The sequence below is a fragment of the Urocitellus parryii genome, chromosome 3, assembly GCF_045843805.1.
Source record: "Urocitellus parryii isolate mUroPar1 chromosome 3, mUroPar1.hap1, whole genome shotgun sequence".
In the NCBI taxonomy this organism is placed as follows: Eukaryota; Metazoa; Chordata; class Mammalia; order Rodentia; family Sciuridae; genus Urocitellus; species Urocitellus parryii.
In genome coordinates this window covers 209,816,397-209,841,844 of record NC_135533.1, presented here as the reverse complement: position 1 = coordinate 209,841,844, position 25,448 = coordinate 209,816,397, and the positions used below count along the sequence as shown (strand labels likewise).

Genomic DNA, 25,448 nt, shown 5'->3' with positions numbered 1-25,448 from the left:
GACCCCCAGGGACAGGGCAGGGCTGGTTTGTGTAAGTTTGTTTTGTGATGTTTGCAGAGTGACAGAAAGTGACAATCATCTTGGGATGCGTTCTCACCCTGTGTCCCCATCATAAGTGAAGCATGACTGCACTCGAGAGAGCCTAACAGTCCGTCCATCAAGGGGCCGAGTCTGTGCCACCCCGAGGCCCTGGCGGGACCCTCTTCCCCCTCCTCGTGATCACTGTGGGGCTGCGTGGGACCTGCTCTTGCTCTGCCCAGCCCCTGACACCTGTTTGAGCAGATGGGATGCTTTAAAGCGAGGTCCCAGCCTGCAGACCTGGACGCAGCCGTGGTACCCACGGCCCGGGACAGCGACCAGGGCTCGGGTGCTGGTCCTCTGCAGCCCCCCTGCAGAAACGGGGTCAGCTTGGGAAGGGGACATGGCGGGCAGCAGGGTCCCTGATGTGGAGGACAGAGTGGGTGAGCTGAGGCTCAGCCCGGGGCCTGTGCAGAGGGCGAGACGGCACCCGGCAGCGTGTGCTCCCCCCACCCCACCCTGTCCCCTGAGCTGCTGCATCCTGAGCCCTTGGGGCTGCCGCAGACCCGTGGCCAGGCCTGAGCTGGTCCTCCCGTCTGGGCTCTGCCCGGGGACATGTCTCCTGTTGCCAGATGAGGACAGAGTATTGGCCTTCCCCAGGCCACAGCTCAGGGTGACCACAGGGGGTGGGAGGAGCATGGGGGGAGGGGGGGAGGGGGAGGGGAGGAGGAGGGGGGAGAGGGAAGTGGAAAGGGGGAGGGGGAGGGGAAGGAGGGAGGGAAAGAGGGAGGGGAGGGGGAGGTGGAAAGAGGGAGTGGGAGAGGGAGGGAAAGAGAGGGAGGGGAGGGGGAGGAGTGGGAAAAAGAAAGGGGGAGGGGGAGAGAGGGAAGTAGGGGGAGGAGGGAAGGGGAGGTGGAGAGAGGAAGGGGGAGAGGAAGGGAAAGAGAGGGAGGGGGAGGGGAGGGAGGCAGGCAGAGGAGGGAGGGGGGAAGAGGGAGGAGGAGAGGAAGGGAAAGGGAGGGAGGGGGAGAGTGAGGAGGGAGGGGAGAGAAAGGGGGAGGTGGAGGGGAGAGGAAGGGAAAGAGGGAGGGGAGAAGAAGGAGGGAGGGGGAGAGAGGGAAAGAGGAGGGGAGAGATGAGGGGGAGGGGCAGAGAGAGAGGGAGGAGGAGGAGGAAGAGGGAGAGAAAGAAGAGGGAGGGAGGGGGAGGAGAAGGAGGGGGAGGGGAGGGGAGCTGCCAGTGGAGGGGGCAGCAGGGCGGGGCTGGGACCTGCAGGTGGCTTCCTTAGACAGGGCTCTCTGGGCTGAGCCTGGTACAACGTTCTGACTTCCTGGAATCCGAATTTTCTCAGGGTCTTGCCAGGGGACCTACCAGAGGCCCTGGGGGTCCTGCTAACATACATGGGGGAGGGACGTGGGGCCACATTTCATCACATTCTCATGGACACTACGTATTGCCTAAAAGTATATATATATATATATATATTTTAAAGTGCTGCTCACTCACAGGAGACAAGTTGTGTCTTGTTTGTATCTTAGGTCCCCTGGGTTTGCGTCAGTCATCAGCGTTCTATGCCATTTCTGTTTGCATCCTTTGTTATCTATGGTGCTTCAGTGTTTCTTCTTGATTTGTGGTTATTTTTTATATATTAAGGACACCAACTCCTTGTCTCCTTGGTGGCAACCTTTCTCCCCTAATTTGCTTGGTCTCCTCCAGAGCATCTTAATGGTACTGTAGCTCAACTTCCTGATTATTGTCATTATTGCTTTTCCCCCTCTTTGCTCTGGCTGTCCAGTAAGTCAAGGCCTTAAAATGAGGGAGGGAGGGAGGGAGGAGGAGAAAGGTGGAGAGGGTGGGCAGAGGGAGAGCAAAGGAAGAGGAGAGGAGTGGGTGGTGTGGCCTGTGGCCCGGAGAGGGACACGGTGTGCCTCTGCCCCGCGCTGGGGCGTCCTGACCCCTGGCCACCTCCTGGTCCTCTGACCCCATCGTGTTTCCAGGGAGGAGCCTCAGCGAGGCCCACTTCCGCCCTAATCCGGAAACGGCCACTGTCCTGTCCTCTCACAAGCCCAGCCCTTCCTGTCTGGCCAGGAGCCGCTCTGGGGACCCCTGCACCTGCCGAGAAGGGAACGAGGAGACGAGGCACGGGGGAGTCTGGGGAGAGGGGCTCCCACCCTGGCCAGACCCTCCCTTCTGGGGCTGATCCACTGTGAGGGCCACCGGGGACCTAAGGGTCCCCCAGGGCCTCAGGATGTGTCCCGGGTTGGAGTCGGGAGATCTCCGACTTGTGCCAGCATCGACAGCACGAGGGGTGCAGGCTGACCACAGGCCCAGAGGGCTGCTGGCTGGTCAGCTCGTGGTCACCGTCTCGGAATGCATGTCCAGAATCAGGGTGTCACCTGGAGGTGCCCACCCAGAACTCAGGTGCCACCTGGCAGTGGCTGCTCAGCTCCTGGGGACCATCTTGGAATGGCTTCCCGGACATCAGGTGGCATTTTGGGTGGTGACTGAGCCCAAGGGTGCCATATGAAACGGTGACCCAGAATCCGGGGCCATCTTGCAGTGGCCACTTGGTTCTGAGGTACCATTTCAATGGCCATGTAGAACTTGGGTGCCAGTTTGGGAGGTCCACCCAGAACTCGGGGGCCATCTAGGAGAATGGTCACCTAGAACTTAGGTTCCAGAACTCAGGAGCCAGACCTTGGAATGGCTGCGTGGCCCGTGGGCACCATCTTGAGATGAGTACCCGGCTTGGGAGTCATCTGGAATGGCTGCCCAGGACTCGGGGCAGCCGAGTCTTGGAATGGACATCAGGGCTACCATCTCGGAACGGATGCTCGGAACTGGAACCCTGGTCACTTAGTTCTTGGGCGACAACCTGAGATGGCCATCTAGAACTTGGGTGCCATTTTGGAACAGCCCAGGACCTGGACACCTGAGGCTCTAGGGTGCCTCTTGAAATGGCTGCCCAGAACTCGGGGGCCCCTGGGTAGGGCTGCCCGGAACTCATCAGGTGCCGTTTTGGAGTGGGTACTAAGCGCCATGGTGGCATCTTGGAAGGGCTGCCCAGCCCCTGGGCACCATCTTGGAGGTGCCCTGATCTAGCCCTTCGGAGGGCAGAGGGTCCTGGGTCTGCCAGGAGACGGGGAAGACACAGGGCCATCGGTGGACAGGCACGGGGCCTTCAGGCACGGGGTGGGGTGTCATGCACACTCATCCATGATTGTCTTTTCAGGGGCACCCCAAAGAGACAGAGGTTCTGGGGGGCTGGCGGAGCAGGGGGGAGATGAGATGTCCTGCAGCACGGCAGGAGGCCAGTGGCGGGCCATTGCCGTGGGAGGAGGAGAAGGGGACGCCTGCTCCTTCTCTCTCCCTGACGTGCACAAAGCCGGTGGAAGCTCCTCCTGTGACATGCGGCACCTCCCGCCACCCAGAGCCCACGCGCCCCATCTCTGTGCCCTGAGGGCAGGTCCCCTGAGCCAGCAGGTGGTCTCAGGCTGAGGATGGGGGCCAGGAGGCCAGCGGAGGCCTCGGGTGGGGACTTACGTGAAGGCAAAGGCCACCAGGGCCCCACTGACCACTATGAAGTCCAGAATGTTCCAGAGGTCGCGGAAGTAGGCGCCCTGGTGCAGGACCAGCCCCAGGTCGATCATCTGCGGGGAAGAGCAGGCGCTGAGGTTCGGCCCCGGCGGCCCGCGGGAGAAAGTGCCGGGGACAGGTGGACGGGCCTCCCCCTGCCGCCGGGCCTGGGGCAGGAGCCAGGGCCCTGCGTGGGGGGTGGGGGGCGGAGGGCAGAGGCCCCTCCCGGGGACAGGCAGCGAGCGTTCGCTGGTTCCAGACCTTGGGCTGCCCCTCGATCGGGTCCTCAGCCAGCCCTGGGGGCGCTGCCTTCCCAACCCCCAGGAGTCTGTCCACTCCTCGGCCACCAACCCGGTGCCGCCCGCATGGTCCACCAGGGACCTGCGCTGGCTTCCAGGTCCGCCCGCCCTCAGGTCGGTCCTGCTCGCGGCCGCCAGAGGGCGCCGGCGCACACCCAGCCCAGCGCCCCCCTCCCCGGGCGCAGAGCCCCGCGGTTGGCCGCCCCCTGAGCGGCTCCTCCAGGTGTCGCCGTCGCCCTTCTCCCCTCCCTGCCCCTCTCCCGACTCTCGAGGCCGCCCCTCGGTCACAGGCACCACGTCCAGGCCTCAGGGAAGCCGTCTGCACCCGGAGGGTCCTGGGGGCTCAGAACCCCGCGGGGCGCTGGCGGCTGTCCCCGCGCTCACCTTGATGACCATCTCAAAGGTGAAGACGCCAGTGAAAACGTAGTCGAAATATCGCAGCACCTGCAGGGGGCAGGAAGAGGGCAGGGATCACGGACCTGCTCCAGCAGAGACCCCTGTAATACTGCAATTGCCTATTGGTCTGTGAGGCCCCCGCAAAGTCCCCAAGGAGCGGAGTTTCCACCCAGAGGAAGCGCATCTGTCAATATATGGTTGGGCAGGGCGTGCACTGCACAAAAGCCCCTCCCACCCCTAGATTTGTAGGTTGTGAATGAGACTTTCCAGCAGATGGCAGCAAATCCCATGGAATCCCTCCGTGAGGACGGCGGGCACCGAGGCCAGCCTCCAGGGGCCTCGTATATTTGCCCCAAGCTCTATGTGCGCTGAGGGGGCCCTGGACAAGTTCAGGGGTAACTGGATCCTGTCCCCACTGCGTCCTGGTTCCGCTGGGTCTCTGGGCAAGGGCTGTTTCCATGTGGTGTCTCCTAAGCACTGGGACCCACCTGGCTGCTTGCTGTCACCGTCTGTGTCCCATGGCCACGCTCTCACCAGGGTGGGTGATTCTCGTCCGCCCGCCCCACTGTCTCAGCCTCGACCAGTTTCTGCCTGGATGATCACCGACCCTCAGCCCTGACTCTCTCTCCACCGCGCACAGCCCAGCTGGGTGGTGACCAGGGTGTGGCCTGACCAATGGTGCACTTAAGGGCCTGGTAATTACTGGACACGGCCACTGGGGGCGCCTGTGAACACCTGCGTCAGGCTCTCGCCCCTTCCTGGCTCCCGCAACTGGGATGAAGTCCAGTCTTCCTGCTGGTCTAGCGGCTCTGCAGGACTTTCTGGTCACCTCCCCAGGGACACGGTGCCCTGCTTCCACCCTTCCCTTGCTCCTGGCCTCCTGCCTCCTAGATCCCACCCCAGGGCCCTTGCACAGGCTGTTCCCTCTGCCTGAAACGCCCTTCCCTGGCCCCTGTGGGGTCCCCCTCCTCCATGCTTGGCTGGGAGTGGCTTTCCCGGCGAGGCTTTCGGCGGCTACCTGTCTACAACGCCACCTCCCGGCCTTGGAATCCTGTCCCCGCACCCCTCATCCTTTCCCGGGGAGCTGTCTGTCATGGTATCAATCATCCCGTTGTCCCCCACATCAGTCCTGCAGAGATAGTCCCCATGTGGCTGCTGCAGCTCCTAGTGCAGGGCCAGGCATACAGTAGGCGCTCAAGGGTGCTTGCTGAGTGGGTGCCCGAGCAGCTGGGGTGGGGCCTGCAGGAGCCGCTCTGATATCATGTCCCGGGTGTGGCTGCCACCGGGTTGCGGGCGCTAGGGACTGTGCTGTGGTCACCTCCGCGTAGAGGATTCTCTGGCTCTGCTGAGCTGGGCGGTCCCCACGGTGGGACAGGACGACGGTCCTGGGCGCCGCCAGGGGCAGCAGGAATCCTGGCCCCGCCCACCCTGCCGAGCTGCGCCCTCCTGGCCAGGCAGGGCGCACGGGGTCACCGTGGGCCTCTGAGGACCCGAACTCCCGCTGCGGGCTGGGCGGGGTGCTGGCCGGGGCCCCAGCAGGCTCTCTGCAGCCCCTGCGTCACCTGCCCTGCCAGCTGGGAGGCCCGGGAACTAGGAGCAGGAGGGAACCTGGAGGGCTGCCGGGTCGGCCGGCCCCAGCACGGCCTCCGCCGCTTCTGATTTCCCTCCCTCCGCCCGCGGGCCTCGGGCGCCAGGCCGGGGGGGGGGGGGGGGGGGGGCGGGGAAAGCCAGCGAGGCCTCCGAGCCGCACCCTGGGCACTAACCTACTTAGCAGGAGCCCCAGCCTCCGCCGGCGGGTGAGGAGGGCGACTGTGGGTCTGGGCAGAGCGGAGGGGACAGGCCAGGGCCCCAGGAGGTGCCCCACCCATGAGGTGAGCCGCTGCCCCTCTCCACCAGGGCCAGGGCTCACTTCTGACCGTCAGATCTCCAGGGTGACCCAGGACGGTCACTAGCTGCCCCTTTGTCTCCCACTGTCTGGGTCTGACCCCTTCTTCATCAGTTGGGGGCACCTGAAGAGGGCTTTGCCAGGATTAGATAAGTCACGGTGGCCGGCACCCTGGCCGCACCTGTCATCCCAGCGGCTGGGGAGGCTGAGGCAGGAGGATGGGGAGTTCAAAGGCAGCCTCAGCAACGGTGAGGCCCTAAGCAACTCAGTGAGGCCCTGACTCTAAAGACTATGAGGACAGACAGACTGGATGACCGACCGACTGCCCGCCCGTCCAACGGATGTCCAGCTTGGGCAGCTCAGGCAGCTGGGCCCGGGGTTGGGCACACAGCCAGGGGCCGGGTGGACGGGGCTTAGCAGACCCTGGACCCCGGAGGGTTCTGTTCTCCAAAAGTAAAAGCTTGGGCTGTTTCTGCCCCAGCCTCCCCTTGGCCTCTCCTCTTCCGGGGCCTCACCCTCGGGCTCCTCCCAGCCCGTCCTTCCTCCAAAGCTTCATGTCCTCGTCGGAGACTCCATGGGGAGAGCTGGCTTTTGAGGGGGCACCTCTAGGTCACCCCGGCTCAGCCCCTGGCCCCCTCCATTCCAGGCAGAGCATGATCCTGTCCTGTCCCCGCCACCCCCACCAGGGGACCCAGCTGGGTGGTCCCCTCCAGGGACGTCTTGCCCTCAGAAATGTGCCTCCCCTCCCTGCAGACATGGCTGTGCCCGAGGCTGTCCCCAGTCAACCCCCACCCGGGCCCCAAGTCTGGGGCTACAGGAGGAAGGGGACAGCGAGGCGGGTCTCACATTGTTGCGGGGCGCGTTGGGCTGCACGGGGTCCTCAGCGGCCAGGGCGATGCTGCTCATGGCGATGACCATGAGGATGCACATCTCGAAGTAGCGCAGGTTGAGGATATAATGGCACAGGCGGCGAAGGCTGTTGGGGACAGATGGTGTGCAGAGGTCCACTCAGAGCTCGGGATCGCAGGCCTGCTACCACAGCAGCGGGCGAAATCCCTAACTTCCAAGGGCCGCACCCACTGAGCCATCCTTTATCTAGGGCCCTGTCTGGGTCCTAGGACCCCAAGAAGGCAGGGGAGACCTCCCAAGGGGAGCCACGGACATGTCCTGTTTACCCTGTTGGAGTGGCCCCTCCCTCCACAGAAAGCCCTCTTCCCCACGGCTGATCTTGGGACTGTCAGCAAGAGAGTCCAGTGGAGATAAACTTCCTGTTTTCCTGTCGCCCTGTTTTACTTGGCCACTGGCGGGGAAGGTGCCAGCACTCCAGGTGCTGGACACCCCTTACTAGTTTTCACAAACGCATCCAGTATAGTAGTTTGTAGAAATGTGCAAACAAGGCCTCTGGCCCTGAGCTGGGCTTCACAGAGATGTCTACATTTTTAAGATAAGTCACAATTGGGCTCCATGGTGACAGCTGGCAGGGGGAGGAAAGAAAGGGGAAAAGAGGCTCTCCCCTTCTCAGGTGTGGTCCTTGAAGGGTTAACTTGCCCAGAACAGAGAAAGAAAAAGCTGCTTTTATGTGAACTTCTGCCGACTGTGAACTTCTGGGCCCCTCCCCTTACATGCTGGGAATAAAACTCTGAAACTCCCTGAACTCGGGGTTCAGGGGATGGATTGATGACAGCAAAAGCTGTGCCCTCTGAACCTGGCTGCAGCCAAATACAACTGTTTCCTGCCGTCTTTGGCGCCTGCCTGACTGTCCCTACAAGACTGTGGCTCCCACCGACTCTGGAAGTCTTGGTCCCCACTCTGGGCTGAAGAAAGGGGGACGCAGGGTTCTGAGGACCGATGGGCCACAGAGACGTCTTTCCCTCCCTCCCTAGAATCAGCCGTGGGCCTGGGGCTCTCATCTGGAACGTGGCCTGGACTACGAAGACCAGAGGGTCACCAATGGGACACGGGGGTCTCCAAGAGGTGGTGACTGAGCTCTGAGTCGCAGCCTCATCAGAGCCCTGATGGCCGAGGGCGCCTTCCTGGGTCAGCTCGGGATGCACTATGACTCAAGGACGGGCCGCTCCGGGCTGAAGGTGGTGTCGGGGGTCCCTCTGCCCCGTGGCCCTCGTCCCTCCCGGGGCCCGGTGCCCTGCCTGGCCCGGGCCTACTCACGGGTTGGTGGTGGACAGGATGAACATGGAGCTGTAGGGGGGCATGGGCTTGGGGCCGTCCTCCCCGGGCTCCCCCTCCTCCTCCTTCTTCTCCTCCTCTTTCCGCGGCAGCAGGTCAGGGTTGGCGTTTTTGTTCACTGTTGGGACAAGGGCCAGGGCTCCTCCGTGGTTTCCCAGGAGTCTCTGGGCTCCCGTCCACACCCGGGGGCCGGGAGGCTCCCGCCCACCCCAGGGGCGGGGCACGTCGCCGCGTCCTCACTGACCCTGGTGGGGGGCACTTCATGACCCCCACTGACTGACGGGAAACGGGGGCACAGAGAAGTGCAGGGACTTGCCTCAGGTCACACAGCCTCGAGGGGACACCTGAACCGCCTGGCCCCAGAGAGCCTGTTCCCAGCCACCCTGTGCCCTGAGTCTGCTGGGCTCCTCGGGGGCTTGGGCCAGCCCTGTCCCTGTCCCGCCTGACCTTCGTGCCGAGGCTGGGGGCACCCAGGGGGTGCTAACGGCCCCACTTAGGGGGACATGGGCTCAGGCCACGGCATCCCTTTCCACGCCGTGTGGCTACTGGGCACAGGGCAGGTGGCCAGACTCGATGGGGACAGGCTGGGGCGTGGGGGACACCGGGCGTCCAGGACCCAGGGTGAGAAGAAGCAGAGCGTCTCGTTAACGATTCAGAAAACATGGTTCACGGGTCGAAATGGCGACATCTGGATCTAATATCTGAGACACTGACGCTCCTTGGGCTGAAGCAGCGCCTGTCCCACATCCCTGAGGTCCCCGCGGTCCCCCAGCCGCTCACCTTGGACGACCGTGTGGTTGAGGGGTGGCCCTGGGGGTGGGATGTCCACGGCCGTGTGCTCGGGCCTCCCAGTCCTGGCCGAGGCGTCCTGGCCACTGCTGGGGTTGGTGACGATGAGGCTGTTCTCGGGCGCCTTGGGGGCGCCGGGGTGCGACGGGGGCCCCGGGTCATTGGGCACCCGGCGGCCGGCGCTGCTGTGCGGGTTGGCGGCCGGGGCGGGCGTGGGGCCGGGGACCGTGCTGTTCCCCATCTTGGCGGGGCTCTGGGGCGCGCCGGCGGGGCCCAGGCTGTCGTGGGGACTGGCCGGCTCCGCAGTGGCCAGCTTGTTGTTCTTCAGGTTGTCCATGTCCTCGGCCAGCGGCGCGTCCTGGCGGCCCAGGTCCTGCTGGATTGGACGCGTGGTGGACAGGTTGGGGCCGGACACGGGGACCCCGGCGCCCTGGTTCTCTCTGAGGAAGGCGGGTCAGCGGAAAAGAACCACAGCAGAGTCAGGACGGCGGGGACGGCGGGGACGGCCTGGGTGGCTCAGGGGCAGGGCGCCTGCCTAGCACACACCCGCCTGGGTCACCCCAGAGCCACAGCCAAACCGACAAACCAGGCCAACCCACCAGTCCCACCGCCGCAGCAGCCCAACCATGTCAACCCCACCCAACTAACCAACCCACCAACCAACCTAACCCAACCAAATCAACCCCACCCAACTAGCCAACCAACCCAACCAATCCCGCCGCCCCACCAGCCCAACCAAGTCAACCCAACCCAACTAACCCAACCAACCTAACCAACCACCAAACCAACCACACTAACCAACCACCAAACCAACCAAACTAACCAACCAACCAAACCAACCAAACCAACTCAACCAACCCCACCACCCCACCAGTCCAACCACGTCAACCCAACCAAGTCAACCCAATTAACTCAACCAACCAACCTAACCCAACCAAATCAACCCAAACCAACTAACCAACCCAACCAACTCAACCAATCCCACTGCCCCACCAAGTCAACCCAACCCAACTAACCCCATCAACCAAACTAACCAACCTAACCCAACCAAATCGACCCAAATCCAACCCAACCAATCACACCACTCCACCCGCCCAACCACATCAACCCAAACCAACCAACCAAACTAACCCAACCAAGTCAACTCGAATCAACCAGCCAAACCAAGAAAACTAACCCAAACCAAGTCAACCCAACCCAACTAACCCAACCAACTAATCAACCTAACCCAACCAAGTCAACCCAACCCAACTAACCAAACTAACTAACCCAACCAACCTAACCCAACCAAGTCAACCCAACCAAATCAACCCAACCCAACCCATCCCACTGCCCCACCAGCCTAACCGAGTCAACCCAACCAATTCAACCAAACCAACCAACCAATTCAACCAAACCAACCAACCAATTCAACCAAACCAAGCCAATCCAACTAACCAAACCAACCTACCTAACCCAACCAAATCAACCCAGCCCAACCAACCAACCCAACCAAACCAAGCCAACCAACCCAACCCAATCAACCAAACCAAATCAACCAACCAAATCAACCCAACCCAACCAAGCCAACAAATCAACCCAACTCAACTAAACAAACCAACCAATCTAACCCAACAAATCAATCCAACCAAATTAGCCAAACCAACCAAACCAAGCCAACCACCCTAACCCAACCAAATCAACCCAACCCAACCAACCAAGCCAACCAACCAATCAATCCAACCAAATTAACCAAACCAACCAAACCAACCAAATCAATGCAACCAATGCAACCGACCCAACTAAACCAACCCTACCAAATCAACCAAACCAACCAAACTAAATCAACCAAACCAACCCAACTCAACCCACCCAACCAGCCAAACCAATCAACCCAACTCAACCAACACAACCAAATCAAACCAACTACACTAACTCAACCAAACCAACCAACCCAAACCAATCAACCAACCAACCCAATCTAACCAACTAAATCCAAGTAACCAAACCAACCAACCAACCAACCAAATCAGGCCATTCCATGGCGGCTTAGCCACAGGCCAGGGGAGATTCACCGCCGTTCTCATTCTATAGATGAGAAGGGGATCAGAGACAGACGGGGCCCTGCTCCAGGCCACACAGCCAGCTGTGGCAGAGCCAGCGTGGAGCTAGCCTGGAGCTAGTCAGCAGAGGCTCTGCGCCCGGTCCCAGGTGGGAGTAGATACCAGCTGTTTGTACCCACACCTCCTGGAAGGAGAAGCCAGGCAGCTCCTCTGCAGTCCCCGCGGGGAAGGCCCTCACCCTCCGTCACGTGGGTCGCATGGACACTTGGGAGGGAAGTCAAGGAGCTGTGTGACCCGAGCAGCCTGACTAACCTCTCTGAGCCTGAGTTCTCTCAGGTTATGTTTTTATCCTTTTTGGTTCCACGGCAGTGGGACCGTCCCCATGTCCTGGAGACTGAAGTGGTGATCCCAGAGGTTACTCGCTACGTGACCCCGGAGAGTCCCTCGGCCTCAGTTTCTCATCCGTAACGCAGAGTGGTGTCCTGGGAGTCCCATGAGGACTAGAGGTGGCCATGGGACACTGTGGGGTGCTGCCAGGCCTTGGGCCAGGGCAGATTTTGTCCTGCTGGGTGTGGGCTCGCCCAGGCCCAGGCCCCCTCCTCCCTTCTGCCTCCTGCCTCTTGCCCAGACAGGTCCCCCGGGCCCGCCAGAGTGACCTCTTTTGGACAAAGGGTCTTTGCAGATGCCATGGAGGATCTCGAGAGGAGACTGGCCTGAGCCCAGACCCACGGCAAATCCTCTCGTAAGGGAAGGGAAGGGGGGGGACCCGGGGACACAGGTGACGGCCATGTGCTGGCCAGCCAGGGAGGCCACGGGTGGTGCGTGGCTTCAGAGACCATCTGCCTCTGCCCACCGGGCCTCGTCCCCGAGTGTGGGTGACGGGAAGTGGATTCTAAACCAGGGCTTCCCGCCTGTCGCAGCGCCCACAGGACGCTCCGGTTCTGATGAAGCCAACGTAAGCTGGGAGTCTGGGCGGGGAGACCTGCTGAGCCTCCCTTGGCCTCCACAGGGGAGGCCCCAGGGCCCCCTGGACCCAGACCCCCAGATGCTCAATCCCCCACATAAAGAAGCTCTGGCTCAGAATCTGTGGGATCTCCTGACCACGGTCCACCACTTGCAGATCCCGGGGACTCCTAACGTGGCGCTGGCACACAGTGTTGCTCAGGAGACTCAGACAAGAGAACTGTCCCCCCTCAGGGTGGACACGGTTTCACCCCCGCGATTTCTGACCTGCGCCTGGTTGAATCCGCCGCCGCAGAACTGCTCGATGTGGCGGAGGCCACCGTCTAGATTTTTTTTTTAAATAAAAGCCATCTTTCTTTCTTTCTTTTCTTTTTCTGGGGGGTGGGCAGAGCTGGGGATTGAACCTTGTGTACGCCAGGCAGGCACTGTACCAACTGAACTGTTCCTAGCCCCCAACTGTCTAGATTTTTAACGAAAGATCTTCCTGCCCCCAAGCAGACCTAGTGAAGTCACAACTTGAAAAGGAGCCCATCCTTCGGTCACCATCTAAAGAGGTTGTATAAAAAAAGTCACACAAGCCATGTGCGGTGGCATGTGCCTGTAATTCCAGCAACACTGGAGGCTGAGGCAGGAGGATTGCAAATTTGAGGCCAGCCTCAGCAACTTAGTGAGACCCTGTCTCTAAATTAAAAAGGGCTGGGGTGTGACTCGGGGGTAGAGGGCCCTGGGTGAAGAGCCCAGCACCAAAAACAGAGCAAAACACTCACAGGACAGGGAGGCCGGGACCACGAGGACCCTCGGGGTGCTTCCTTGCCAGGTGACATGATTGAGGGACGGCAAGGGCCCTGGCCTTAGTTGGCTTTGTCCTTCTTCCTCTCGGTTCCCGCTGGCTGTGGGTCAGGGCGTGTGACCAGGCGCAGGCGCAGAGCCTCCTGCCCCTCGGGGGGCTTCGCTCCAGTGTCTCCGCGGAGGAGTCCCAGGAGGCAGGAGACCGCGGCCGGCCTCTCCGCTCCTCCCGGGGCTGGCCTCTGTGCCCTGTGCCCCAGGAGGCCGTGGCATAACTGCCCGCGCCGTCCGTCCCCCCCACTGGCCTGGCTCGCACTGCTGGGCTGCGGAGCTCCTGCCCGGGACGCGCTCAGACCCCAGATCCAGGGCTGGCCCCCATTATCTGGGGAGCAAGGTAACAGGAACCCCCCTTCAGCTCGCTCCACGCGCACCTCGCTGACCCCCGATGGCCCCCGAGGACCCCTGATGAGGACCGGTGGCCAGGGTGGTGGCGAGCGCAGGAAGGCTGCCGGGGGCGGTCCTTGGACCCTGAGGCCACGGCAGGGCTGGCCGAAGGAAACGGGGCGATGGGCGACTGGGGTGCACGGAGCGGGGTGCGGGGAGGCCGCCGAGGGCGCAGGGGGCTGCTTCAGGGCTCAGGGCAGGACACGCCAGGGCTGGGCATCTCTGGGCCTGGGTTGCCATGGGGACCAGTGCAGGTGGGCAGGACCGGGCAGGCCCCTCCCTGTGCCAGGACTGCGGGGAGGGGGAGCTGTCGGGGAGGCGGGCCACGCCCTGGGGTCACAGGGAATCAGCCAAGCTCCTCCTCACTTTGGCCGCCCTGGGGGGCCCCTGCCCGGACACCATGAAAGAGCAGGTGCTGGGGCGAGAGATGAGGGGAGGAGGGAGGGGAGGGGACAGACCAGGCCCTCAGGGAGCGGCTGGGACAGGGCCGCAGGGATGAGGCAGGGAACAGGGGAGGCCCGGGCCTCGGGGCCGCGGCATCATCCCCACAGAGACCAGAAACTGCTTATTATTTTCTGTCTGCAAATTAATTAGAGGAACGCCTTGTCTTTGATTTCCCCCTCTTAATAACGCTTGAGTCAGCCAGGTATGGTACGGTGGCCCAGGCTGCAGCCCCAGCTACTCAGGAGGCTGAGGCAGGAGGATGGCTTGAGTCCAGAGGGCGGGGCCAACCTGGGCCACCCCGAGAGACGAAAAAGAAAAAAAAAGGTTGGGCACAGTGGCTCGCACCCATGATGCCGGAGGCTGAGGAGGCTGAGGCAGGAGGGTCTCGAGTTCAAAGCCAGCCTCAGCAAAAGTGAGGCCCTAAGCAACTCAGTGAGCCCCTGTCTCTCAATGAAACACAAAATAGGGCTGAGATGTGGTTCAGTGGTGGAGGGCCCCTGAGTTCAATCCCTGGAACCAAAAGAAAAAAAAGCAAAATGTGCTTTCCTGAGCGTTTATTTCCAGTGAGCATTACGACTTTTTTTTTTTAAACCAGCCAAATGACTAACCTGCTTCTCTGCTGACCTCAGCATCTGCAGTGTCTATTAATAAGGGACCCAGCGGTGACTGACTGGTTCCCACGGGATCCACTGAGGCCCTGGTGGAGGTGGGGGTGAGGCCCTGGGCGATGGGAGGGCTGGATCTCCATCCTCTCCCCTAGGCTGGTGGCCGCCGCTCCTGGGAAAAGCCAGTTCCGTCTGCAAAACCCGGGAACTGGAGTGGGGAAGCTCAGGCCGCGGCTCTCAGGCCCTCACCCTGTGTGCTGATGAGAGTGTGGAGGATAACAGGCAGCACTTCCTGGTGCTCCCTACTGCTGCTGAAGCAGCTGACAGTTTCTTTGTGTCCGCAGCACTGGAGACTGAACTCAGGGCCGCCTTGCCACCCAGCCACACCCTCAGTCCTTTGTATTTTATTTGTTTGAAACAGGGTCTTGCTAGTTTGCTGAGGCTGGCCTTGAACTTGCCATCCTCCTGCCTCAGCCTCCCGAGTAGCCGGGATGACAGGGGTGCGCCCCCCTCCTGGCAATAGCTCCCCGTTTTTGAGCACGACTGGCATTTTGTGATGACACCATGTCCCCCACCATGTGCCCCCCATCTGTCATTACTTGAGGGAATTCACAGCATGAGCTTAGCATACAGTAGGCACTTAGCAAATGGTGAAAGGCTCCATCAGCCCAGTGGGGAAAGCTCGGGAGGAACAAGGACCCACAGGATGGTTTTAGGAAGGCATTGAGGAAATACGGAGACCGAGTGGCGCCAGGGCCGAGGGGCGCTGCGGGCATCTGGGGAAGGGGAGTAGGTGAGCCAAAGGCCCCGCCCTTTGCAGGAGGGTCCCACCCAGGAAGACGCTGTCCTTTCTCCTTGGCACTCCCTACCCTCTCTCATACAAATGGAAAATCCGGCTTGTAATCATCAGAACCTTTCATTTTAAGCCAACGTGGTTTTGACCAAACTCAGAAAACACTCTTTGCGTGTTTTTAGTGTGAACCGCATTTTTTTTAACTGCAGCCCCTGGACGGTGCAGGAGGCCTGGCCTCTGCTGCTGTGGAACCTCACCAGGATGCGGCCGCGGTCTAGAACACCGCCACGCCGTTAGCACCTCCCTTCCTGGGCTCTGAGGTGTCCACAAACCCCAAGTCGTCAGCCTGCGCCTGCGCAATCATGTCCCCGCAGCCACCAGAACCATGTCACTGCGTCCCCAGAATCCCTGCGCTCAAGTGTGGTCCCTGGACGGGCAGCGCTGCCCCCACCTGGGAACTGCTCAGAAAGGCAGAATCTCAGAATCCCGGAGGCCCAGGTCCTGAATTAGAATCCGAGTTTTAACAAGATTCCGGGGAGAGTCTCTCCCTCTCTCTTTCACACACAGGGTCAAGTTTAAGAACTGCCGGCCTCATTTGGATACCACAAAACAGAATCACTGACCCACACCACTAAGCCAATCAACCCAGGGCCCTACTGGTCACATAAGGGGGACTAAGGGGACCCTGGTTTATAATGGAACCATGTCCACACCCCCTTGAAGCTGTTGGGCCCCTTTGTGAAGAATCACCTTGAGTACTCTTAAGGACACAGTCCCTGACCGGTTAGCCCTGGCCTGGGCACATGCCCAAGAGCCTCTGGTACCCTGCTGCCCCTTCAACTCTGGGGCCCCGAGAGCCTTCCCACGCTCCTGGCACACACAGGTAGGCCGAGGCTCGGAGCTGGGGAAAGGTCTAATTTTACTGAGCACTTACTAGGCCCGGGGCCCTTCCAGGCTCCGTGGACTTCACCTCGTTTAACCCCGGCCATGGCCCGATTCCACTCGCTGGGCCTGTTTCCCAGGTGGGGAGACAGGTGCGAGGTCACTTAGGGCCACCGGCAGCAGCACAGGGAGAGCTGGACGAGAGCTCTCCTGTGGGTGCGGTCCTCCCCGGGCTGCCTGATGTGCCCAGGTGGACGGTCCCCGGGGCTCCAGGCTGCCTGTGGGGCGCTGCCCTTCGCCCCTGTCCTCTCCCCTCTGTGAGCCAGGGCTGGGACGCGGCTGAACCCCACTTACTTCCTCCGCCGGTGCCGGCGCTCCTTGTCTTCCCTCCGCGCGTCCGCGTCGTAGGTGGCGGGAGGGCCATGCCGGTGTCGCCTCCTGCGCTCGCCCCCGTCGGGGCCCTCGCCCTCGCCCTCTCCGCCGCGGGCGGGCCGGCTGCCCTCGCGGTGGCGCGCCCGGCGCTCGGGCTTGTCGTCGGCCGCCTCGTCCCCGGGCCTGCGGTGCACGCGGTGCCTGCGCGGCTCCCCGTCGGCGCCGGTGCGCGGCGACCCGCTGCGGCTGTCCCTGGGCGCGGCCTGGCGGTGCGCGTGCCTGCGGTGCGCGTCCCCGGCCTTGGGCCGCTCGGCCTCGGCCTCCCAGAAGCCGGGCGGCTCGGGGCCACCCTCGCGGGGCGGGTGGTCGGACTCGCGGCCGTAGGGGCCCTCGCGGCTCGTCTCTTCCTGGCCGCCCGCCCAGGGCCTGCGCGCGTCGGGGCCGGCGGGGTCGCGCGCGCGCTCGCGCTCGTGGTAGCGCGCCTGCTTGCGCAGCAGGTCGTCGGCGCGCGGCGGGCCCAGGCGCGGCTCGACGGCGGGCTCGGCGGCGCGGCTCTTGTTGGTGTTGTTGTTGCGGTTCTCCTGCGGGTCCACCACCAGCGGCCGGTCCAGGTGCGTCTTCACGTCGGGCCGCAGGTGGCGCGCGTAGGACGCCTTCCAGCGCTCATCGGGGTCCAGGCCGGGGTAGAGCGCCTCGCGGCTGGCCAGCAGGTTCTGCTTGCGCATCTCGCTCGTGCGCTGCTCCCACACCGAGCGCGCCGCCTTCTGGTTCCTCTGCTGCTCCTTCCTGCAAGGCAAGGCCGGTCGGCGCCCCAGGACCCGCGCCCCGCGGTGGCTCCCCTGGCGCGGCCGCGCCCACCCGGGTCCGCACGCTCAGCCTGGCCCGACGGGGCGGCCCAGCGGGTGTCCCGGGTGACCTCCCAGGCACCTGGGCCTGAGGCGGGCCTGTCAGCCTGGCCGAGGGCCCTACTGTCTACTCTGCCGCCAACGGCAGCGCGGGAACCTCTGGGGTGGCTTTGAGCATCGTCATGGCCTCGGAGATGGCCACGGAGGCCAGGGCGGTGGACATGAGCCTGTGCACGTTCCACAGCCCCCAGTGCCTGCGTGGCCTGAATAGGAGTCTGGGGTCACAGAAAGGAACCAGGGGAGCCAGGGTGGGCAGTGCGGGGGGCTGGGGTCCCATTCAGGGCCCTCGGAGCCTCCCCAGGGCTGCGGGACATGGGTGGTGTTATAGGGACCGTCCCTGTGCACAGGCTGTTCCTAACCTCACCTACAGCGCATTCGCCTCCCTAGGCTCCCCTCCTGCAGCCACCACCTCTTAGTTTGGAAAAGCTGCCCCCTCCCCGTAGTCCCAGAATGCAGCGCTCTGCAGCATGAGACCCCCTGAGTCCCCCACCCCACCCGCAGAGGCACAGCTCCGAGCACTGTGTCCTCCGCTCTCTTTATCCAAGGTCCCTGGTTCCTCACTGCCTTGTTCCCGACCCCAGCAAACTGTCTGCTCCATGGACCTTCAGAATCTGTCCAGGATCCTGCTACATCCACACCTCCTCGGCCCCATCTTGGGCCAGTCCCCATCTCCTTTGCAAGGACAGGCTGGTGCCCTCAACCTGGCCTGCTGGGCCACCTCCCTCCCTCACCTCCACAGTCCGTTTCCCCACAGTGGCCAGAGGGCACCTGTGAGCACTTGAGTCACGTCCTGACCCTCCTCTGCTCCTTTGCCAATGATGCAAAACCCAAGTCCTCCCCGTGTCCCCCAAGGCCCTGCATGACCTGCTCGTCACCTCCTTGCCCTCTCTCTCCCTCCACAGTCCCCTTTCTGCTCACTCGGTTCCAGGCACACCAGCCTGGTTCATATCCCCGGAACACACCAGGAGTCTGTCTCAGGGCCTTTGCTTATACCAGTCCCTCTGCTTGGGATGCATTTCCCCCACACCTCCTCCCGGCTCCTTCCTCACCTCCCTCAGGTCTTGCCACCTTCCAGGGGAGGCCTTTCGTGAGTTTGAAAGCACAGCTCTGGGCTGGGGGTGCTACTCAGTGGCAAAGAGCACCCTCCCCCGCACACGCCAGGGGCCATCCTCAGCAGCCCCCAGCAGCACCACCCTCTGCACTTCCGCCCTCCCCTCTCCATCTTTTTTTCTCTAGTTCTGTGATCTTGTCATCGCCCGCTGACTTGAGAGCTACCCAAGTGGGGCTTTCCAACCTTGCCGCTGCCGTCCCCAAGTCCCAGCAGTTCTGGGCCGAGGTCGGTGCTCATTAAATACCAGCGGAGCCCATGTGAGAGGAGCGGGTGGGAGCGGGCCACGTCCGCCCCGTGGTTAGGGACGGCCCACCCCGGACTTACACAGCTATGGACATGTTGGCCGCCGACAGGGGGCTCACTTCCGCCACCTCCTTGGCCTTCTGCAGCGCCAGCTTCTGGTTGGCGGCTTCCTCCTCCTCTTGTTCATCCTGGAGGGAACACGAGGTCTCGCTCACAAGCCCACCCTGGGTGGTGTCTGAGCACTGAAGAGCAGGCTGGGGGCTTGGCCTGGGGGTTGGCCACGCAGAGCCGGGGTCCCCACGGCAAGGGCGACCCGCTTCACGCCCAGCGGCCCGGGCCACCAAGCCTCTTCTGACCCAGCCAGGGGCAGCCGGCGGAAGAACTTGCCCTTTTTCCTGCCTCACAGGCCCCTGTCCCCAAGCCGCGTCGACTCTGGGCCACATCCCCAGAACATCGAGCGGTGCCCGGTGCAGGAAAGTGCTTCTCCAGGCTCCGCTGGGCACCACCAATAGCCCCAGAAGCGGGCTTGGGCCCCCACTGCCCTGAGCCGGGGTTGCGGCCACTGTCCAGCTGCCTGATGGCCAGGTCAGAGAGGAGCAGGATGCAGGCGTGCTGGAGTACACACAGGAAGGGGCGCTTTGGGACTTTCGACCCTTCAGCTGTCACAGGGGGCTCAGCTGTGAGGTGCACGTCCCTGGTCCCCGCGGCCGGAGGCTGAGGCAGGAGGATCGGGAGTTCCAAGCCAGCCTCAGCAAAAAGTGAGGCGCTGAGCAACTCAGTGAGACCCTGTCTCTAAGTAAAATACGAAGTAGGGCCGGGGAGGTGGCTCTGTGGTCGAGGGCCCCTGGGTTCAGTCCTCGGTGCCCCCCCAGGCCCCCTCGAACAAAGACAGAGAAAAACCAACGTCCAGAAACAAACCCTGTTCAGGACGGCAGGCGGCTGAGACGCGCCTCCTTCACCCTGAACCTGAGGCAAGGAACAAGCAAGCACCTCCGTGCCCAGCTTTCCTTGGAACTGGGCACCTGACTGCTCCAAAATATAGATCCCTAGGCCCTGGGAGTTTCCACAGAACCAGGTCTCGGCCTCGGAACCTGTGCTCCCAACAAGCTCCCAGGTGAGTGAGTTCAAGTGCACGCAGCCAAAACACAGTGGCCAACAGCACGGGTTCCAGATCCCGGTGGCCTGGGTTCAAATCCCAGCTTTGCTACTAATTGCTGTGTGCCTTGGGGGAATCTCTAAGCCTCTCTGTGCCTCACATTCCTCATCTAAAATCCCAACTCTCGCTCACTTTCCTACTTCACTTTTCCCCTTAGCGCTTCGCACCATCGGACAAGCCGCGCATCTCTGTGCACTGATCTGTTTCTCGTGGGTCTCCCCAGCTCCAATTCCTGCTCCAAAAGGGCTGGGTTTCTGGCCTGTTGTGTCCGCTGCTGTGTTCCTGGCTCTAGACCAGGGCTTTGCTCACAGTAGGTGCTCAATATGTGCTCACTGAATGAGTGACGAAGTGGGGCTCAGAGAACTTGCCTCCCGAGGTTTCCGTGGGGACACGCTGAGGCCCCGCGGGCACCGCGCTCACGGGTGCCCAGGAACCCCTGATGGAGAAACGGAAGGGAAGGGGGGCCGCGGAGGCTCAGGCCTCCCTGCCTCCCTGCCTCCCGTCCCCTCTCCTGGATGCTGGCCCCTGAGCAGGGGCTCTGGGATGAGCTCAGGGCTGGACCGGCTCCAGGTGGCCGGGCTCCTGGGGACAGTGGGGACTTCTGCTCCTCCCTGTCAGAGGTGGGGCCTGGAAACCCTCCCTCCTTCCCTCCCGCCGGGCTGACAGATGGAGGGTTGGCAGGGTCTGCTCAGTTTGGTTTGGTTCCGTGTCCTGAACACCTCACGCCCTGGGGACGGCCCTGGGCGGAGGGAGGCTCCGGGCTGGAAGACCCTGCACGGGCCACTGAGCTTTGTTCCCCCTCAGGCCTAGTTTGGACCTGTGGCCAGCTCTTGCGTTCCCAACAGACCCGTCCTCCTGGGTGGTTCCTTCTCCTGGGCTGATGCACCCCCCCCATGGAGAGGCAGGGCGGACTCCAGCCTCGCCTGTGCTCTGGTTTCCTTGTGCAGTGTGCAACCTGTACAACTGTTTTTGGAAGCCCTGCTCATGGGTCATTCCAGGGACATGAACTGTGTTACTGAAAGCAGTGGGGCCTTCCTGGGTCCACCTGAGGTTCACTGGACTTTCAAGGAGTCCAAGGTTGCCCTCAGGGGCATGTGTCACCGATTTTTATCTGGGTGATTTAAGCGCGAGTCAGCACTGGTGTGAGGTTCTCCCCCGACCCCCCATTTCTCTCTGGCCCTGTTTCCTCTTCTGTGATATCGGAAGGGCCTCTGCTCTTTCAGGTCCTAGTGTGTGGCAAAGTCACGTCACCTCTGGGGGACTCAGTTTCTTCATCTGTGAAGTAGACACAACCCTCCCTGCTCTGGGTGTGCTGTGGGTTGAACCCGGGCGCTGCCCTCCTCCTGAGCTACACCCCCTTTTTATTTTGAGAGAGGGCCTTGCTAAGTTCCTGAGGCTGGCCTCAAACTTAGGATCCTCCTGCCGCAGCCTCCCAAGTACCTGGGATGACAGGCGTGTGTGTGCCCTGTGTCCTCTCCCGTGGGCAACTCAGAGAAGGACCTCACCCCCAGCACAGAAGGGCCTTAACGTTTTCTGTGGTTGTTGGTATTTTGATTTTCGTCACGTGCTGGGAGGCTCACGTCCCAGCCTCCCGTGCCAGCCAGGGGAGGCTGCCTTCCCTGAAGGCTCACTGTGTGCCGGGAGCTTAGCAGAGCGCTTGATGTGGGTCGTGTGATTCTCGGCTGTGGCTGCTGAGATCCTGCCCTGGGGCCAGTGGTCCTGCCTGAGCCTCAGTTTCCTCCTCCACTCGAGGGAGGCTACAGTAGCTGGTTCCACGAGCATCACGTGGTCACTGCTATCCTCACAAGTCCAGAGAGTGTCCCCTGCCAGCTCCCACACACGGGGGACCCAGTGGAGCTCCAGGGTCCTGTGCAGGCTACTTGCTAGCTGATCTGTTTACCATACCCTCAGCCTCCACGGTGGCTTGCAAGTGGCCACTAGCAGGTCCAGCAGGAGGCCAGTGGGGGAGAGAGGCGGGAGCTGCTTACTGGCCACCATCTGTGCTGGCCACAGCTCTGGGTCCCCTAAGGCCATGGGATCTATGGGAGCCCCTTTCCCTCAGCTCCAGCTCCTCGACTGTTCTGGGCGGTGATGGTGCCCGGGGCCTGGCACGGCCCCCTTCCTTGGGAGCCCTGCCTGGTCCCTTCACCGGTCCCGGGTGGCGCTGGCCATCTGCTTCCTGCAGCCTCCTGGCCGCGGGCCTGTCTGCGCTCTGCTGCGGAACCGGCTGGTGGAGGCTCAGCGCCCCGGGAGGAGCGGGAGGCTGGCTCTCCTGCCTGGTGACCAGGTCCCTAGGTCCCTCCCGCTCTGCCGCCCACAGGTGGTGCCTCTGCCAGACACACGTCCCCACAGACCTTGGTGAGCTCCTGGGCGTTGGCCAGGTTGTCCACGGCGATGGCCAAGAACACATTCAGGAGGGTGTCTGCCGCCGAGTCAGGGAAAGCGGCCGAGGAGGGACAGCACGGGGACCAGGCTCCAGGCGCCCAACCTCGCCCCGCCCCGCCCCTCCGCCCTCAGCACCCTGACCCTCCCCCACCCTCCCTCACCTCCCCCCCCGCCCCACCCTCCCCCACACCTCCCCCGCCTCCAGCCCCGCCCCAGCCCCGCCCCCGGATCCTCCCCGCCCCCGGACCCTCCCAGCCCCGCCCTGCCGCCCCGCCCCAGGATACAGTTCCCGAAGAGCGTGAGCACGATGAAGTAGATGGAGAACACCATGCCGCCCTGCACGCCGCCCTGCGACTTGATGCCGTCGTACATGACCTCGTTCCAGTCCTCGCCCGTCAGGATCTGCAGCCGGAGGGCGGAGGGCGGAGGGCAAAGGCGGCCTCAGCAGCGGGCGAGGCCACGACCCCAGGCCACAGTCCCGAGGCCACTGTCCCGCCCCGCCGGCAGACCAGCTCCGTGGCTCCGAGAGCGCCAGGGCCCACGCGCGGCTCCGGGACCGAGGAGCCTGGCGGGGCCACACGCCCGGCCACCAGGGTCTTCCCCCGTGGGAAGGGGATTCGCCCCAGCTGAACTGTGTCCGCCCGGGTTCCTCGGTGGAAGCCCCTGTCCCCGTGTGGTGCTGGCAGAAGGAACTGGGGGGTGTCACTGGGGCCGGGTGGGGTCATGAGCCCTCGCAAGAGGAGAAAGAGGGACGTGGGCTCAGCTACCATGAGTGGTGGTAGCTGTGGGGGCATCTGCAAGTCACAGCCTCGCCAGGAGCACGCCCCGGCCACGCCCTGGCCACACCCCGCAGCCTCTGGACTGGGAGACACAGATGGACGCCGCCCAGGCGCTGCGGCTCAGCAGACGTGGCCACACATTTTTTATACCAGGCATTGAACCTAGGGCTGCTTAGCTTCGGAGCCACATCCCGGCCTCTCTCTATTTTTCATATAGAGACAGGGTCTCGCTGAGTCGCTCAGGGTGTCGCTAATCTGCTGAGGCTGGCATCGAACTCTCAATCCTCCTGCCTCAGCCTCCTGAGCTGCTGGGATGATGGGCTTGGCCACTGCAACCCGCAAGACCAGCTTTAACATCCCCCTAGATCCCTCCGTGCGGTGCGTGGTGCTGAGTGGGGGTGCCAGGTGCAGCTCGGAGGCAGGACATGGCCCTGGGGTCCGCCCCCTGCACTGTACTGCAGGCCCCCAGGTGGGACCTCAGCTAGAGACACCCGCGGGTGCCCGGTGCCAAGAAACCCGTGCCAGGGCTCAGCACTTCCCGGCAGGGCACAGCCCTCTCCAAACCCTGTCTGGGCCTCATTTAGAGGCTGCCTCTGTGGGAGAGGGAAGGAAGGATCCCCTCTCTACACACTCGCCGTCCCTCCCAGAGAAAGAATCCACTGGGAAAGGCCTGGGGGTCCCAGGGAACCCCCTCGGAGGCCGTCCAAGTGCCCCAATCCGACACTAAGAGGTGTCGCCCCGCCCCGCCAAGGTCATACCTGAAACACGGTCATTATTGCTGCCGGAAAGGTGTCAAAGTTGGTGGGCGGCGTCCCTTCATCGAAATTGAACCTGTGGGGACAACAGGAGTTTCCCGTGAGCCCCACCCGGCCACCAGAGGGTTCGGTCAGAGTCTGGTTTCCAAGGCAACACCCCCTCTCCCCGGGATGGGCGGTACCCACAGCCCCGCCCACCCGGATGCCGGGTCAGCATCTGGTTTCCAAGGCAACGCCCCAGGACAGGCGGTACCCACAGTCCCGACCTCCTGGGTGATGCCCGGCGGCGTCGGGGTGCCAAGAGGGCAGCAGCGCCCTTCGGCGGGACGCCCTGCAGCGGGGACCCCAGGGACTTGCCGGGGATGCTGAGCACTCACTGGCCGCCGAAGAGCTGCATGCCCAGGAGGGCGAAGACGACGATGAAGAGGAAGAGCAGGAAGAGCAGGCTGATGATGGACTTCATGGAGTTGAGCAGGGAGACCACCAGGTTCCGGAGCGACGCCCAGTACCTGCCCATGGCGGGGAGGGGTCAGCGCCAGCCAAGACCCTGGCCCCGCCCTGGAGGAAGGCCCCTGGAGTCCCCAAGACTTACTTGGTGACTTTGAAAATACGTAGTAACCTGAGAGCTCGCAACACGCTGATTCCAAATGACGTGCCGGGTTTGATGACGGCCCAGATGACCTCGAAGATGCTCCCGATGATGACCTGGAAGCCGGAACGAGGGCTCAGCGCCGGGGACCCTGGGGCTCCCGCAGGCGCTCACATCCCCGGCCGATTCGCAGACACCCAGCTCTGAACCCCGAGGGCAAGTGGGCTGGGGGTCCCTGGCCGCCCTCTCTTCCCCTTTTACGTGGATGGGAGGTGGGAAGGCTGGGGTGCGGCTCTGGCCCAGCCTGCAGGGTGCTGCTTCCGTCCCCAGCACCGCAACAATAAAGGCCACACCGACCTGAGGACTCCCGAAACACCCACCCGCTACTGCTACTAGTAGGACCGGGCAGCACCCGGAAGCTTCCAGAGACCCCGGGGCACAACCATCATCCTGCGCTCTAATCACCTCCTCGTCCTTTTAAAGAACTGATGTGAAATTCCTATCGCATAAGATCAACCTGGTAATGTAGCTCCTTGGGGCCATAGAAAACACATTTTTTTTTTGGTACCAGGATTAAGCTGGGCATTTAGTCACAAGCCACATCCCCAGCCCTTTTATATTTTTATTTTGAGTAGGACTTTGTTAGTTGCTGAGGCTGGCCTTGAACTTGCAATCCTCCTGCCTCAGTCTCCCAAATTGCTAGGATTACAGGTATGCTCGACTGTGCCCAGCTGAAATTTAATACACCTTGCCTCTTGAATCCCTAGCTTAGCAACACAGCAGCTGTAGGGTATCTGTTGCTTCCTCTTGTAATCATGGGGCTGCCTGGGAGCTACAGTTGCTGCTGCCGTCCACCCTTGTGAGAGCACACTGGCCTGTCACCAGCTGGAGAATAGATCAAAATTTGAAGTGTGGTTTCTACTGAGTGTCACTTTTGCATCGTCGTGAGGTTGAAAATCATAAACCAAACCATCATAAGTTGAATCATTGCCGTCACACCACCATAAGTCAGGGACTGTCTGTGAGTGATGTGACCGTTTAACTTCT

The 25,448-nt window shown here is 62.4% G+C and overlaps 1 protein-coding gene across 1 annotated transcript in view; it reads right to left on the bottom strand.

Moving 5' to 3' along the window:
* LOC113190371 (voltage-dependent P/Q-type calcium channel subunit alpha-1A) overlaps positions 1-25,448 on the bottom strand; it is a gene marked incomplete at its 5' end in the record, with an annotated part of 137,110 nt that overhangs the window by 44,488 nt on the left and 67,174 nt on the right. Inside the window, 12 exon segments of the mRNA XM_077796545.1 lie at positions 3,562-3,668; positions 4,278-4,337; positions 7,021-7,150; positions 8,341-8,476; positions 9,139-9,587; positions 16,461-17,264; positions 18,819-18,925; positions 22,236-22,315; positions 22,563-22,680; positions 23,816-23,888; positions 24,190-24,321; positions 24,405-24,517. Of these exon segments, the coding sequence (XP_077652671.1) occupies positions 3,562-3,668; positions 4,278-4,337; positions 7,021-7,150; positions 8,341-8,476; positions 9,139-9,587; positions 16,461-17,264; positions 18,819-18,925; positions 22,236-22,315; positions 22,563-22,680; positions 23,816-23,888; positions 24,190-24,321; positions 24,405-24,517 (2,309 nt within the window).